The 17528-nt window shown below is 51.4% G+C and overlaps 1 protein-coding gene across 3 annotated transcripts in view; it reads left to right on the forward strand.

Annotated features, from left to right (window-relative positions):
- Nucleotides 1-17528, forward strand: part of SH3PXD2A (SH3 and PX domains 2A) — a 239107-nt gene that overhangs the window by 112222 nt on the left and 109357 nt on the right. For all 3 annotated transcript variants that reach the window (XR_005530468.1, XM_039243944.1, XM_039243943.1), the window contains exon 4: nucleotides 7339-7415. Coding sequence is in view for 2 of the 3 variants with exons in the window: in XM_039243944.1 (XP_039099875.1) it covers nucleotides 7339-7415 (77 nt within the window). In the remaining variant the exon portion in view is untranslated. The remainder of the gene's footprint in view (nucleotides 1-7338; nucleotides 7416-17528) is intronic.

The raw sequence follows: 17528 nt of genomic DNA on the forward strand, positions 1-17528 counted from the left end.
TTCTGGAAGCTGGAAGTCAGATCAGGGTGCCCATATGCTCCGGTGGAGGTCTGGTTGCGGATTTCTCACTGTGTCCTCACATCATGGGGACCAAATGGAGTCAGTTGGGTGTCTTTTATAAAAGCACTAATTCCATTTGTGAGGACTCTGCCTCCAGTACCATGTCACCCCCCCCGAAAGGCTATGCCTCCAATACCATCACTTTGGGCATTAGGATTTCAACGTGAATTTTGAGGGGCTCAAACATTCAGACCATAGCACACCCCATGAGCATGCATACATGTCACTTTTTGCAGGGGTGGGTGCTCCTCCAGTAACCTTTTCAAAAGGTTTGGCAAAGAAGAGGCTCTCCTGGGTGCCACATCAGCCACAGAGCCAGAGGGGTCCCCCTTCCACTCAGTCGGCTCTCTGATTCACAGAGCTTGCCTGCCCACTCTCAGCTCCAGAGTTCGTCTACCACTCTCTCCAGACAGTCCTCTGACCCTCCTGAGGGTAGCAGACAACACCCACATTCAGGACATTCGCTCAGTGCCAGGGATTGCTAGGGGCAGAGGGAGTATAGAAAGTGATCCCTGCCCTCAGGGCGACTGCAGTCCGCTTAGGGAAGCAAGACTGTCATGAGTCAGGCCAACTCTGCAGACATTGCCATAACCCCCTATAGTGGGTGAATAGTGGCCCCCAAAGAGCTATGTCCACATCCTGACCCCCAAACCTGTGAATGGGACCTCATTTGGAAATAGAGTCTTTGCAGATGTAATTAAGTTGAGGATCTGGAGATGAGATCATCCTGAATTTAGGGTGAGCGTGAACCCGAAAGCAGATGTCCTTGTTGAAGAAAGACATAGGGAGATTTGAGACACAGGCGGAGAGGGGGAAGCCCGTGTGAAGACAGAGGCAGAGACCAGAGTGATGTGGCTACAAGCCAAGGAATGCCTGGAGCCACCAAAAGCTGGAAGAGCCAAGGATGGATTGCCCCCTAAAGCCTTCAGAGGGAGCATAGACTTGCTGATGCTTTCAGACTTCTGGCCTCAGGCTTGGGGGAGAATATATTCTTGTTGTTTTTAGCCACCAACTTTATGGTAATTTGTTACAGCTGCCCTGGGAGACAAATGCACCCCTTCCCTTTTGTCCTCAGATCCAAATAGATGGGTAGGAGCATCATTCAGGAAGAACGAGGCCTCTGCACCACCTGGTCTGGGGCCTCTGGGCCCTGCTGTGGCCTCTTCCTGTTTCTTAGGCCAGTCTTCTGTGATGGTCCAGGTTCTCTGGATGGCACTGAAGGGAGAGGGTTGGGAGCATCTGTGCCCTGGGAGGCCAGGGTGGCCTATGAATCAGGGGACCCCCTGGGAAGGTGAGAGGGGGAGTCAGGGATGGTGACTCCCTGACAAATTCTCCGGGATAGCAGGGGTCAAAAGGCAAGAGTGGGGTGACTGCCAGAGGGTCCTAGAGGCTGGCAAAGAAGGACAGGACAGGCATTCAAGGAAGACTTCATAGAGGAGGCCTTGGAATGGAGAAGGAGGCCCAAGGTGCTTCAAAGAAAACCAGACTCCTTTCTATGGCTTACAGGACAGCTCTATGGCCTCTCTCCTGTCTTTCAACTTTGTTCTGTAGTTGCCTCTGGGTGAGCGCTCCAGCCTCAGAGCTTTGCATGACTGGCTCCCACTCCTCAGAGTGTCCACCAAACTTCCCTGACCACTAGCTGAATTTCCCCACCTCCCAGGCATGCCCCTTCCCATCACCCTTTTTATTCTCTTTTAGAGATGGGAGGAGACACATATGTGTAACCAAACTACTTACCAGACATGAACATTGTTCCCCGGATCCCTTCCATGCACATCCCATCCCTGATTTAAATGTGAACACCTTGAGAGCAGGGCCTCCATCTGTCTTGTTCCCTGCAGTGTCCTTAGCACCTGGAGCATCAAGATAGGGATGGATGGATGGATGGATGGATGGATGGATGGATGGATGGATGGTATTCCAGATGGCAGAAAAACAAGGAAGAGGGGGTCATTTGAGGAAGTGAACATGCTCGCATCCACTTGGTGAATCTTGAAGAGGAGAGACTGCCAAGAATACATCAGCTTGGACAGACCACAAGAGGTCCCAAAGCTAGTCCTTCCCTATTACTCCTGGAGCCTATGCCCTCAAATCACCCCCTGTACAACAGGTGCTTGCCCATCTGTAAGAACACAAACCTGGTTCGTGCAGAGTCTTCATGGCTGAGCCATGCCCTCATCTCTCATTTTCTTGAAACAATTCATTCTCCAGAAGCAAATGCCAATTCCTAAGACCCATCAGCTACCACTGAGATGCCTCATTACATGCATGGTATCCTGGGCGAGAGGAAGAAATACCTCTCTCACCCAAGCATGGGGAGCTTCCTGAGTCAAGGCCCCTGACTCAGAGTGGACACTGCTGATAAGAAGATCAGGCGACATGGGGGGGGGGAGGGGAGCAAAGATTGATCTCCCTCAGGTGATACACACTGACTTGTGGCTGACACTCGTCCAACCAGAGCAGGGGTGGGGGTACAGGAAGGACAAGGAAGTTTGGTGTTTCAGGGAGCTCTTTCTTTCCAAAGTCCACTGGACACTGGGTCCCTTCTCCTTCCCACTTTGCTGGCCCATTCACTGGCCATTTGTATCTGATAGGCAGAGACTTTGGAGGACTGCTTGTACGTGGTGCACCATGGCGTGTCCCATTGTCCGTGATTAGGGCTTACATAGTTCTGTCATCCCCCAAGGCGGCTGATCCCTGGACCACAGCATAGCACCAAGCATGGGGGAGATGTTAGTAATGCTCCCATCACACACAGAATAAAATCCTAAGTCCTCACCATGGCTCTCAAGGCCTTATTTGATTGGACCCCAGAGAACTCTTTGGATTCATTGTCTTCTGTCTCCCTCTTTCTATATGAGCTCCAAAATCCCAAGTTGAAATCTTAACCACGTAGTAGCTATGTGACTTTGGACAATCTCTCTGAGCCACCATCTCCTGTGCAAAGTTGGGATAACAAAATTACTTGCTTCCAAGTCGTTGTGAGGATTCAGTGAGAGAACCCAGTGAAAAGCTCTTAGCATGTGCCCAGCACATAGTCAGCACTTGGCTACTATTACCGCTGGTCTCGTCCCTCCTCTGCCCCTCTCAGTTCCGACACGCCTGCTGTATAAATCTTAGGACTTCTAGAGGCAGCAGCCATGGAGCCCCAGCTCTTTGGTCTCCAGATGAGAATGCAGAGGCCCCAGTGGAGGAGGAACCTGCTTCAAGGTCACACAGCCAGCCTGTGGTCCAGGCAGAACTTGATCCCAGGACTCTTGCTAAGGCCCCTGCTCCTTCTGCTTGTCCCACTTTCTCAGCCCAGCCCAGAGCAGCAGCAAGAGGGACCTACACTTATGTGCTTGGACCCTGTCAGGCTCGATAGCTGTCTTCTCCACTTTCAGGAGTGAGTTATGTCCTGAGGTCTGTTTCATGCCCCATGTGTAATCTTCCTTATGATGCTTATCATATTTCTGGGGCAGCATCTGCATGGCTTTGAAGACTCTGGCAGGAGCTATAAACGGGCTGAATTACATTTACAAGAGGCCTTCAATACTCTGTGGTCTCGGCTTCCTTAATGGGGATTTTCCTCCTCCTCCTTTTTTTCTCTCTCCCTTTTAATACAGTCACCGGTTTGGCTTTCCGAGTGCGGTTTGGATTCCTAACAGAGAAGTCAAGACCATAGAATCCCTTCCAGATCTTCCCTCCCTCTCTCCCCCTCCTGCCCTCTGCTGCCTGTGCCAAAGCCCCAAGAAAAGAAAACGTTGCTCCTGTCGGGATTTCAGCGGGAAGGAGAGAAGCCCTGTTGGGATTCCAAACAGTCAGCCGGGAAAACGGCCTATACAGAAACTCTGCTCTGACTCTGCACCTGAGCAGCAGACCCATGAGCTTTGTGGAGGGGCGCAGAGGCATGGCGGCCTCATCTGCAGGGGGTGGGCATGAGGGGCAAGGTCGGGGTCCTATACCAGTGTGAGTGGGGGCCCTCCCACTTTATCTCCCCACCTCAGCCATCCCCATCCCTCCCTTCTCCCAGTCTTCTGCACCATATGGAGGCCTTAACTGTTCCTTAACTGTTTGGTTTTTGCCGGGTCTGTCCGCAGCTGGATCAGGTGATCTTAGGTGATGTATGTATCTATACCTATATCTCAGGGATACCAGACTCGGGTTTGGCCAGCCTTGAGAGGGGTGCGTTTGGAGAGGGAGGGGTTTTGTCTGCCATCTTTTTTCCTTTCCTTTCTGTCCCTTGCCAGGATGAGAAAGGGCAGGAGTGCTATTTTTGGAGGATGGATAAGTCATGTTTCATTTCCCTTCAAAAGGAGCACGGGGCAGAGCCAGGTCTGTGGGCCGGGCCCCTACTATGGTCTCTTCTTTGGTTTGCTCTGCTGCATAGACGAGTCCTCCAGGTTCCTTCGAGATACCGCTTGACCACTGCATCACCGGGACTGGGTGATCTCAGCTCTTGATGGATGAGGCTCAGGTAGAAGCCTCAGAAACCCAGACCCAGGGCATCCTGTCGTTTTGTCAGTCCTGAGAGCAGGCCTCCTCATGCTACGCACTTATTTTCACATGCCGTCCCCATGGCTGTACACATATGCTCCCGTGGCATGCCGGCAATAAAGTGACAGGCAACCAAAAAAGGGTAGGAGGCAAAGAATCCAGGAATACCAAATCTGTGACATCTTCCCCCAAGGAAAAGAAGCCGTCTCCAGTGTCTTGATAAATCACGTTTTATCTCCTTTCAAAAGGCACACGTGGCAGAGCCGATTTATCTTGATGACATTGTCCAGTCTGCACAGCGTCATCCCTCTGACAGGGAGATGGCCCGTCTGCCTGGATCCAGAGACGAGGGGAGGAAAGAGAGCTAGAGGGACAGTCCAGGAGAGGGAAGTGAATGGGCCAGCAAGTACCTATGGGGCGCCTTCTGTATGCAAAGCCTCATGTTGAGTGGAGTGTGTGGTGCCAAGGGGAGGAAGGAGGTGGTCACACCCAATGTAGGGAAATGAGGGGCCCAAATGGGAAGCAGGTCACACATGAGATGAGTTAGGTGCTCCACTGTCTGACTGGAGAAGAGCTGGTGACCAGTACCTGAGGTGACCAGGAACTCAGGCCATGGGCTTCCCAGGTCCCCTACCCTTCACCTCTGTCTCCAGAGGCTGTTGGGAGCTTTGTTCTAGCCATAGGAGCGTACTCAGCTGGAAGTCCCAGAGATGTTCTGGCACCCTCAGATGCTCACAAGCAGGAAGCTGGTGATAAATACCCCTCACCTCAGTTGGGATACCTCTGAGGTACAGTCCATATTATTCCCAACAGACCTGAGCTGTGGCTACCCATAGGGATGAACTGGCTTGGTAATACCTCCTTCCTTTCCCTGTCTTCCTTTCTATTCCCCTCCTGGTATCTTCTGGGATCTGCTCCCAAGTAAACCACTTACATGCCTCATCTCTGGGTCTGCCTCTGGGGAAACAACCTAAACCAAGGCAATGCTTAGTACTTCCCTGGAGCCTTGATAGAAGAAACTCAAGTGGATTGACATGTAGTCTGCATATCTGTTCACATGCAATGGCAGTTATCTTAATTAGAACTCCCTTGATACAGGTGTAGAAATACATCTCCAATTAGTTTAAATAAAAAATAATTTTATTGTTTCATACATGTGAAAAGTACCAGGTAGATCTTGGGTTCAGAACAGCTATAACCAGCTGCTCAAATGATATCAAAGGAATCTGCTGTTCATTGTCTCTTTGCTCTGCTTTTCAACCATTCAGAAAGCATTTACTGAGCACCAACTTTGTTCCAGGCACAGCTCCTTTCTCTTGGCAGGCTTCCTTCTCAGGCAGTAACAAATATGGCCACTAGAAGCTCCAGGCTTTCATCCCACCAGCTCAGCAACTGTGGGAGGAAAAAAAAACCTCCAGCAGAAGTCTCAGAACTGGCCCTCATTGGCTCAGATGGGGTCCCCTGCCCATCTCTTAGCCAATCACTGTGAGTCTGGTTGGCTGGGCTGGGTCACATGCCTACTCTTGTTGCCAGGGAGTGTGGTTAGAACACCACAAGGACTGGGAATGGAGGAGAGAGGCCTTCCAGAGACAAACCGGGCAGGCTTCAACACAGATGCCTGTTATAGCTATGGGCTGGGCTATGTAGGATGTGTCAGACAGGCCCCTGACGGAAGGGGGCTCACACACAGCAGAATGAGGTGAGTGCCTTAGGAATGGACAAAGTATGTGGATGTTCTGGAAAGAGGAAGATTACTCCCAGCTCGGCCAATCAAGGAAGGCCTTCTAAAAAGGGGACTTTGGGGGCACCTGAGTGGCTCAGTCAGTTAAGCGTCAGACTCTTGGTTTTAGCTCAGGTCATGATTTCACAGTTTGAGTTTGAGCCCCGCATCGGGCTCCGTGCTGACAGTGTGGAGCCTGCTTGGGATTCTCTCTGTGCCTCTCTTTCTGCCTCTCCAAGCTCATGCTCTCTTGTTTCTGTCTCTCTCTCAATAAATGATAAAAAGGGGGCACTGACTCAACATTGATGGCCATGGGGCATAGAAATGTCAACTGTGTCAGGACTGAAAGTCAGACTGAGGAGATCAAACTCTGAATTGAACCAGCTGTAAAGGACTATGCATTGATCTGGTTGTTAAAATTGAATTCAGCTAGCTCAGAAGAGCCTGCTGGAAAGGTTAGAGGGCCTGGCCTTTCCTGTAAGCCTTGCCTGCACCTGCAGAGGGGTGTACCAGCCCATCTGCACAGTGGCCTGCCCTGCCAGAGGCTGTGTGTACAGAGAAGCTGAAGAAAAGTCAGGCTGGGGCGGCCATGCTCCCTTGGCATTGGCCTGTGCCCGCCCTGGAAATAGCCACCACCCACCTAAACTAAGAATAGGAATTCCTGCCTGGCTGGCAGGAAGGAATGCCGGTTTCTCAAGGAGGGATGGGCCTGAAAACCAAACACGGGCGTGTGGGTTGAGCCGTCCTTTGTATTTATTTGTGAGGTCACTCAGGAGCTGCGCCCATATCAGGGCATTGATCCTGCCATTAGACCCAGACAAGGTGATTTGGCCAAGATGGAAGCCTCTGGGGCTGCTCCTGGGCCCCAGAGGTCCTGGGCTCTCAGCCTCGGGCGCCTCCTGCCCCCTGGGAGAGGTGACTGCTCCTCTCTTGTTTTCTTGACAATGGGCAGAGGTGGTGGCACTTGGTAGCCAGCTAAAATGCTGAGAAGCTGAGGGAGAAGGGAATGAGAGTGTAGGAGTGCCAGGTCCCATGGCAGCCTTCCCCTGAATAGCCAGCTCACAAGTGTGTCTCTCTTCCAGGCAAAATCCTCTTCCGGAGAAGCCACATCCGGGACGTAGCTGTGAAGAGGCTGAAGCCCATTGACGAGTACTGCCGGGTAAGGGTGCATCTGCAGGTGGGGAAGGGACTGGTCCGTCTGCCAGACAGTCTGTCCATCTGTGAAGGAGGGCCATCTGTATAAAACTCTTTGCTGTGGTTTAGCAGATGCATCCTGATGCCTGGCATTTTCTGGCCAGAGGGGTGGGTCTGACTGCCTCTCAGGTAGGGGTCACTCATGACTGGGCCGCCCCCTGGGGTACATGGTCCTGGGGATCACAGCTGAGACTTCTTTTGGGACATGTCTGTGTTTACAAAACACTATTTTAAATCACTTCCACCCACTGGGAGCTCAGTTCAGGGGTCTCCTGCTGAAGGGATTCTGTATGGCACTTTTTGCGGGACACGGAACTGTTTCTTTGAATTCCTTTTGGGACGTTGTTGGAACCAATTCTGAGTTCAGTAGCATCTGAAATATCTGAAATGCATATTTGTTTATTCACAGAAGCCTTGTTGGTTACAGATGTTTGCATACACCTTTTTATCAATGCAAGTGCTCACACTCACACACAGACACACAGGTGTGTGTGCGCAGGGGCATCAAACAACTGATGCCAGGGGCACCCGGGTGGCTCAGTCAGTTCAGCGTCCGACTCTTGGTTTCGGCCCAGGTCATGATCTCACAGTTTTGTGAGTTCGAGCCCTGCATCGGGCTCTATGCTGGCAGCTTGGAGCCTGCTTGGGATCTCTCTCTCTCCCTCTCTCTCTCTCTCTCTCTCTCTCTCTCTCTCTCTCTCTCTCTCTCTCTCTCTCTCAATCTCTCTCTCTGTCATTCCTCTGCTCACGCTGTCTCTCTCAAAATAAATAAATAAACAACAGCAACAAAAAAACCAGCCAAAGCCAAAGAACAGATGGGAGAGTGACAGTGATGTCATGAAACAGACTCCATTTGTCTTTCCACTTTGATTAGAGCCTAGGACCCCGGCAGTGAAAATGGCCTTGGCATGTGGCCTCTGGATGGCTAGGATGCCTGGGTTCAAAACCCCCACTAGCTTCATGAACTTGGGCAAGTTACTTAACTTCCCAGAGCCTCAGTGTTCACATCTGTGTAATAGGGAGGAGGACAGTAGCTCCACAGAAGGTAGTCGTGAGGGTGAAAGGAACTGACACAGGCCCGGCACCAGCACACTGTCTGGTAGAGAGAAGGCATTCAGAAGATGCCGGCTTTTGATTATTATTATTACAAGGCGTAAACAATTTAATGTTACCACTGGCTTTAATGGCGATGGGATTTCTTAGTTAAATGAAACCTACTGTGGAGTCTGACTCAAGCCCCTTGAGGAGAAGCAAGTATGGGATAGTTGCAATGCTGGCATTAGAGCGAGTATAGCTGGGATCAAATCCCACTGCCCCTCACTAGCTCTGTGACTCTGGGCAAGTTCCTTAACTTCTCTGAGTCCCAGTTTCCTTATCTGGAAAACTCTCTTGCAGGGTTCATGAAAGGGGCTGCACAAGAGAATGTGTATCATAGCGTTTATAACTTCTAAAATGCTCTGTCCCTACACACAATTGTTGCTGCAGGGTCCCTTGATGCACTGTTTTACGATTCAGAAGTACTGTGTTTGTCAATAAAAATGTTGAAACAAGAATCAAGTTGCTAAAGGTATTAACTGGTGCTCCCAAGCCTGTAGGAAGACGAACACTCCCATATCATCTCCATCAACCCAAGTTCAATTTTGTGACTGTGTCTATTATAATTGGTCACATTGTCTGCCTTAACCTAAAGAGAATTCCTGCTCATGCATGCTCTTACATGAGAAGCGCCTCTTCTTCTGATCAATATTCATTTTTCTCTTTAAAGAGCATTTGCCATTTCCAGTTCAATTGATGGCTGCTGCCTGAGCTTTCGTTTCTCTTTATTCCTCTCCCAAGAAGTTAAATAAATGGGCAAAGCTAATGGAGGAGGGGGCGAAGGCGGGGGAGGCCTCTCCCAGCCGGGGATTTATGGCTCATATCAGCCACAGCCTCCTGGAGTTGGTGGAGCCTTGAGGCATCTGCAGTGGGCTCTGTGAAAATGCCGTGTCCTGGGCCATCCGGAGGAGGAAACTGATAACATCCTATCTCCTGGGATCAGGCTTTGAACAGGACTCCTGAATCAGGATGAGATTCAAGGGGCCTCTGGGGCCCCAGTGGTGCCCAACTGGTGGCCGGGGGAGCCATTTAAGTGAAGTCTGCAAAAGGACGGGCCTCCTAACCTGATTAGCACAGACAAGAACAGCTCAGAGCCAGGCAACAAGGAGCAATGTCATGGGTTCACCAGGCAGCCAGCCGTCTGACAGGCTGTGATTTACTGAAAATGGCTGGGTGGGCGGGGGCACGGAGTGGGGAGGGCAGTGCAGAAGTGACCTTTAATTCTGTGGAACTAGAAAGCTGGGACCTGTGGTATGATTGTCTGAGACCTTGAATAAGGGATAAGCCAGCAACGGTCCATGGCCACTGCCACCCAGCATGGTGCTTCACAGCCCTGCCTCCTGATTGTCCAGTCTGTGGGCACTCAGGATCCAGGTTTCAGTCACCATCACTGGCCCCCACCGTGAAGTCCATCGTCAGTGCCATGTACCATCTACTGCATGGCCAGCCCTTCCCTCGTTCATGTCCGTCCTTAGACACACTGCTGGGAACCTCTGGGATTTGTATTTCCAGTTTCCATATGCAGCTCTGCTTGGCTGGGCAGCGTCTTCCCTGGATGGCTAGCCAGCACGGGCTCCCAGGCTGGGATTTGCTGGGCTTTCAAATGCACCCAAAACTGTGAAGCTGGCTCTGTGCACAGAGCCAGCTCCTCTGCCAGGACTCAGACGCGGAAAGTCTGACCGCGCAGCAGACCTCCCCAGACTTCGGGCTCCCTGCCCTCGCCGGCCAGCCAGTCCCTCTGCCCAGTGGTGGTTTCACAACGCCAATCTCAGTGTTAACTTTAAACATATATGGGGCAGATTGGATGAGCGTCACGGAAAATTTACCGAGCACCAGCCGGGTGATTGTTTTATGTGGCACTTGAGGGCTGGGTGTCTATCAAGAGGGGTTCCAAAGGCATTTCTTTAACTCCATAAATTAATTTAATGGGCAATATGGTTATGCGGTTAATATTTAATGGTTCTGTGGCCTCAAAACGTCGAAGACTTTCATCTCGCTAACAAGCTAGAGCTATACTTTAGGCGCTCGGACTAACAGTTTTATAAGTGACTCCATTTACCCCATTCCTGTGTGTGAAATACATGTTTGCAGTGTTTGTCTAGGGGATAAAACAAATATCCCAGGGCAGGGGATGGGTGGGGGGCAGTGAGCGGGAGTGTTTGAGAATGATCAACTCACCCTTTGCCGTGGTAATGACGTTTATACAAGTCTCCATTTCCTGGTGGGTGCAACTAGGATTTTTTTTTTTTTTTTTTTTTGGTGTCCAAAAAGCTGAGATTGCTTCTCTTATTCAGCTGTCCAAGATATACTTGTTTTCAGGATCAATGGCTTTCTTTGTGGGAGGCATGAAGGGTTGGTTGTAGTCAGACTGGGGGAGGGGGACAGGGCAGGATCTCCCCCTGAAGGAGTAAAGATCTCCCCACATGATCCTCCACATCTACCAGATGTGTTCATTTTTATTCCCACTTGCCAGATTTGAAAACTGAGGCTATTTCTGGGAGGCGGTTTTCAGCCCCAGGCATCTCCCTCCTGCCATGCCTGGCCGATCATTGGCTCTCACCTTAATAAAGAGAAAGGTTCATGTCCCAACCAAAACCTACTTCTTTAAGAAGCACCAAGACTTACTGTTATACTCAGTCCTAGATACAGGGAGACTGTGTTTGTATGGCCCCCATTCTAAGGCTGGCCTGGGTCAGGAATGTTGCTGATGGACACGAAGGCAGAGAGAAGACTGATCTGTTCATGCTTCCCAGTGGGGCTGCTGCTCTGGGGGAACTCAACTGGTAGACTATCTCCATCTCTGCTAGTCCAGATAGACCCAGGCAAAGGACTTCCAGCCTGGGATAAAGCTGATTATGTCCTTTTCTCCTTAAAGACCCTCAGAGGAGCCCCATTGCCCACAAGAACCTCTGAGTGCTGGGCTGGGCCCTCTGTGGGCTCATTCAAGGTGCTGCTCAGGCCTCGGCGCCTGCCTCTCCTCCATGCTCTGCAGTCCAGTCCACCAGGAGTGCAGCCGCTCCCAACTAGCCAGAGTCGCTGAGGCTGCCACCCCTGGGCCTTGCTCGTCCTTTTCCTGCAGATGCACTCAGCTCCCATGAGGCCCCTCCTAACTCCTGACTCCCTAGGGAAAGCTGCCTACCCTTGCTGTTCCACTCCCCAAAGAACTCTGTGCCTGCCTCCATGCAGCACACCTGTCCTCTGTAGGAGGGTGATTGCTGTGTGCCCACCTGCTCTGGACCAGGAGCAACTGGAGGGCCATGTCTGTTATCTCTGGTTTTCAGTAACAAGTGGGAAGCCTGGCTTCACATGCATGTCCAGCCAGCGTCTGATGACAAGATGCAAGAGTCACACACGAGCAGAGGAAAACTCTGAGGAGGGTGACACGTCCCTGAGGCCCTGATGTACTAGGATCCCTTGTGAAATGGCTTAAATGCTATGAATTAGACACCGTTTCCATTTCAGAAGGATTTGCAGCTGCATCCTTCAGAAAGAGAACTCCTGTGTTGAAATGCCAATTCACAGAAGTTCTGTGAGCTCCCAGCTTCCTAGATAGGGATCCAGGAGCACAGTCCAGGCAGGCTAGAGGCAACCCAGGGGTGCATGGGGGCAGAGAGTGGGTGGGCGGCCAGATGGGCAGGACTCCAGTCCCCTGTGTCACATCCCCATCCGACCCCAAGTCCCTGGGCTTTTACCCAGAAGATCTCCATTAATTAGAAATGAAACTGATGCACCTGGGGCACCTGGGTGACTCAGTCAGTTAAGTGTCTGACTCTTGATTTTGGCTCAGGTCATGATCTCACAGTGGTGAGATTGAGCCCTGTGTCAGGCTCCACACTGAGTGTGGACCCTGCTTAAGATGCTCTCCCTCCCTCTCTCTGCCCCTCTCCTTGCTTGCACTCTGTCTCTTTAAAATAAAAAAAAAATTTTAAGAAATCAAAATGATGCTACTAAAAAGAGGAAAATGGGAAACCAACTTGACAATAAACTATTTAAAAGAATAATAAAAAGAGGAAAATGTTTGATCCCCTGGAAAGAGCAGGGCATCCACGGTTGTTTTGCCAAGTGTAGAAGTTTGGTTTTTGTCCTTGGACAGACAGTACCCAGAGTGGCGGGCTTTGTGGAAGGGGATCATTTCAAAGCAAGTCTGAGCACAGTCTGCCTGGGCCCCCTCCTGTGCCTCTGCACCCGAAAATCCAGGCTTGTGCCCAGTGTCTGGGTGGGGGTCTCAGAGGCATGCACTGCAGCCAGTCTCCCTTATCTGAAGCCGTGTCTTCTAGAATGATGACACGGTGCCAAATGGTGGCCCAGGTCACTGGCTCCCAGAAAATGGTTGGGCAGGCCAAGAGCTAGAGACCTCAGGGCAGGTTAGGACTGGGGAAGAGGTGCACTGGAGGGACTGGCTGGTGGCAAACCTGGGTGGCTCTTCAGCATGTCTTCACTAGTCTCCCCCATCCCTAGGCACCCACTGCCCTTGGCTCCTTCCCTTGCCTTGTTTCTCCATATCTGCTCTCAGCCAGTCCAGAGACCCGCTGGACCAAAGGATGGCAAGGTCAGAGAGGGACTGATATCAGCTCAACTGACACTGGACGGGGGCCTGCATACTCTAGGCAGCCCCATAAGGCACCGCTTCCTCCCTGGGTACTGAGGGCTATGAGGTCATGCTCATTGCAGCTCTTCCCACCTAATCTGAACCACGGCTCTATTAGAAAGGCTCAGTCAGTTAAGTGTCCCACTTTGGCTCAAGTCATGATCTCACAGTTCATGAGTTCAAGCCCTGCGTTGGGCTCTGTGCTGACAGCTTGGAGCCTGGGAGCCTGCTTCAGATTCTGTCTCCCTCTCTCTCCCTACCCCTCCCCAACTTGAGTGCGCATGCTCTCTCTCTCGCTCTCTCTCTCTCTCTCTCTCTCTCAAAAATAAATATTAAAAAACTTTTTTTTAATTTAGAAAAAGATTTTAAACAAAGAAGGACTCAGTCAGAATGATAGGTCAGACACTGAATTCACTAGTAATGGTGCTGTTTGCTGTGCCGGAACCACGGACTGTTAGAGCTAGAGGAAACCAGAATGTCTGTAGCCTGGATTCGTCCCAGTTGTGTATGGTGGGCTGTCGGTAGGAATTGTTGGAGGACTCGCTCCACCATCAGAGACCTGTGGGTAGTGCTGGAGGCAGTGCAGACCAGTAGATTGGATGGAGCACAGGCTCCGGACTCAGATGGCCTAACTGGAAATCCTGCTACTTACTGGCTGTGCAGCCTTAAGAAATCACTTAACCTCTCTGTGCTTTAGTTGCTTCTTCTTAAAATTGGAATCATAGTCATACCCATCTCTGAGAGTTAATGTGATGATTACATGAGCCAATCCCCCAGCATGTCATGATTATTAATAAACGCTGATCTGAACAAAGCTCTACAGGTTTCTTCCTTGCACAATTTCTCGGAGCCTTTGCTATACTAATGATCATGGTGATCTGTAAGAGCAGGGTTGGGTCATCTACAAGGCACTATTTCACATGTGCCCACAGAACTCACTTTATCTCATCCAAGTGGTGTTTCGTGAGATAGTTTGAGATTCCATAGGTAGTCTGCTTTATCCTAGAAGAAATGACAACCAGAGAGGTGAGGTGAGTTGTCCAAGGTCATGGGCAAGTATATAAGAGCAGGATTGAAACTAGACTTGAGGTCTCCTGACTCCCATTCCAGTCTGCTTTCTGGTATGCCTCACTCCATTCATCCAGAGAACAACGGCGACAAAGACAATAGGACGACAACTACAGTTTGCGGAGTGTTTACTCCATGCCAGGCATTGTGCTAGGCTCCTCCTAGTTATGATCTCGCCTAGTCTCCTAATAGGTGCCGTGTCGTACCCACTGTACTGAGCTCAGAGAGGGCAAATAACACATTCAGCACGACACGGTCCATGAATGGTAGAGCTAGGGCTCAAGCCCATGTCTGGCTGGCCCTGAGGCCCTGACTTAACCACCCCATAGCATAAATCCTGAATGTCCAGTGGCAGAATCTTAGGCCTGCATGGTGCCCTTGAAAACACTCATCGATGGCTCCCACCTGCTCCTCTCAGAGTGGCTGGATTTGGGGGGTTCCTGGCTCTGGCAGTCATTGCCAGCCCAGGCCTCGGGGACTGGACTGCTCAGCAGCCAGCTCTCCTGCCAAATGATTTTGGCAGATCTGGGCTTGGCGGCAGGGATGGGAGCTGCCCTGAGCGGGGAGCCTCTTGTCAGCCTGAAATCAGGATGAGCCCTCAATGCGGCTCCCTTCGGGGCTCTCTGTTAAATAAAGATGCCACGGTGGTTCGACCAAAAGGGCTCTTTGTCTGAGGCCCTCACGGCCCACACGTCCTCTGCCCCCGGAATGCCGGTCTCTGTCGGCATGAAGAGCCCCTGTGTTCACTGCTGGGGCAGCGCGAGCGCTGGCTGGCCCGGGGCTGTGCTGGGGGCGGGTGGCAGCGTGCTGAGCTGGGAGGGCGCTGGTGCTCTGGGCCCGCTGGAAGCCTGCCCTGGCTCCCTTCCCTCTTCCTTTCAGGGAGGTCACCCTGGCAGCAAGCGTGCACACGGCCCAGGTCCCTGGTAATGGTTTCCCTGCTTCCCTGCCCAGCCCAGCCCCCAAGTTCTCCTGCCAGGAGCCCTTGCTGTGCACAGGCCTGATATCCCCCGTCTCTGTCTGTCTCTGCTTCTCTGTCTCTCTGTATATCTGTCTCTCCATCTGTCTATTATCAGTCTCTTTGTCTCTCTCCTTCCATCTCTCTGTCTCTGTCTTTTTCTTTCTCACATTCCTCAGTTTTTCTTCTCCCTTTCCCTCCACCCTTCCTGGGGCAGAAAACAGTACATGCCATGTATTTTAAATGAAAACCTGAACACTCTGGTGCAACTTGTACCGATTCTACCTCCTGAACACAAGGCTTCATTCTGCACTCTAGCAGAATAGCCTCAGCGTCCCCATCGTAGACAAGGGCAATGACGTCTACCTCCAGAACCAAACAGAGTGACGCCTTATCAGACATGCCCTTGCAAGGGCAGAGGCTGTGTCTGGCTCATCCCTGTGACAACGGACACGTCCCCATGTGAGGCACACACTGAAAAGCCCTCACTGTTTGTTGGATAATTGGAGTCAAGGGACTTAGGACTGTGCCTGAAACATGGTAGTTGCCCACTATGTGTTCATTTCCTTTCTTTTCTATTTCCTGGCTGCTTGTGGATGTGTGATATGTTAGAGACCCTTGGAAAGCCATGGCCTCTAGAGAGAACAACTGTGAGTTACAGAGTGTTATAGTCAGGTCTTGTCTCATCTTGCCCAGGTGCAGATATGACATCCAAAAGGGCCATCAGGGTAGGATGCCTACTGCTCGATGGCACACTTGAATGCTTATCTGACAAGCTCAGAGAAGAATTGAACAATTGCTTCCCTGTTCCATAACACTACACTTCTCTTGATGCATCCAAAGAGCACAAGTGTGCTCCCACTGCCCCCCCACCCCCCATTATCATGTCCCACTCCCACTGGCTCTTGGGCTTCTGCACAACAAAACTCTTCTTCGTTCATTCATTTGGGCAAATACTTGTTGCCTGCCTGCTCTGTGCTAGGCAGTCTTCTAGGATCTGGTGACATGCAGTCAACAGGACAGACCCCTGACTTAGTGGAGCTGACCTTCTAGCAAGTTCTTTCCTACCTTTGACGGGGCCTGTGGGCTTGTCATATGGCCTCCATGAGCCCCCACCTCCTCTTAAGTAACATAAGGATGAACCCTTCTGTCAAGAGGACCATCTTGAGGTTCCCAGTGATTCCATACAGAGGCCCCAGCATGCTCGGTAAAGGGAGTGTCAGATTAGGTCATTGCACCTGAAGCAGCTTGGTGAAGGGGGCTAAGGGAGGCACGTGCATGTGACAGGCTCATGTTCGGCTGACTGCTGACCTGGAGTCCTTTGCAATACCACCATCCCAGGTTTTCCTCTCCCCTCTCCTAGTGCTATCCCAGAGTTCCCTTGGCCCTGTCCCTCAGCCCTGCCTTGGGAGCAACCTCTCCTATCTGCTCATACTAAAGAATCATTCCAGTGTCTTCTTTGCATACTGACTCAAGCAGCCAGGAGCAGGGCTTCCCCTGGTCTCATGCTCCCCCAGGCCTCCATGTTGGACTGGGCAGGTCGGGGGACCCGGGGGACCCAGGCTGCAAGGTAGGCAGTATGTGCTCATGTCAGCAGGAACTCTGACCGCCTCTGACTGTGACTCCTCACTTTCCAGCAGCACACTCTCAGCCCTGTCGGGTGACAGGCTCACAGACGGCACATGCCCCTCCCTGGACACTTACCCCCCATACGGTGGCCACCTTCTCCTCTCTGCCTGTCCAAATACTGTGCACCCCTCTATGCCAGCTCATGCCACTCTGCCAGGGATCCTAAACAAAGCCCTGCTAGACCACGCTGGTGCTCCCGCTCCCTCATTTAGTGCACTCAGGCCCCCCTGAGCTCACTGAGCTCCTGGAATCACCAGGCTTGGTCTCATTATCCTCACTTGATCAGTTAATTCTTACCCATCCTTCAGAACTCAGCTTCACAGTCTTTCCTGAAACCTCCTCTCTGCTAATCTTCCTGGGTCCTTGCAGATTCTGTCATAGCACCCCTGTTATCCTTGGTAGAATTATCTGCTTGTCGTTAGATAATTCATTGTGCAGTCAGTATTTAGGGACTGTGACTATCTGCTGTGTCTGGAATGTGGCTGGTGGGAGATGAGGCTGGTAGAATAAGACTTTGGGGTGTCAGGCTAAGGCTCTTGGGCTGACTCTGTGGGCAGGAGGGAATCCGTTCAGGGTTCATGCCTAATGATCAGCTCCTGGGGGCCCGGAGACCTAGGGCTCAGTGGTCATTGTGATTTGCTTGGTTGGCCGGTTGTATAGTTGGTGAATGGGCTAGTTGAATGGTTAGTTGGTCAAATTGCTGACTGGGTGGTTGATAGATTAACTGGGGTTGGCTGATGAGT

Source organism: Hyaena hyaena, unplaced genomic scaffold, assembly GCF_003009895.1.
Source record: "Hyaena hyaena isolate Hyena2069 unplaced genomic scaffold, ASM300989v1 scaffold_233, whole genome shotgun sequence".
Lineage (NCBI taxonomy): Eukaryota > Metazoa > Chordata > Mammalia > Carnivora > Hyaenidae > Hyaena > Hyaena hyaena.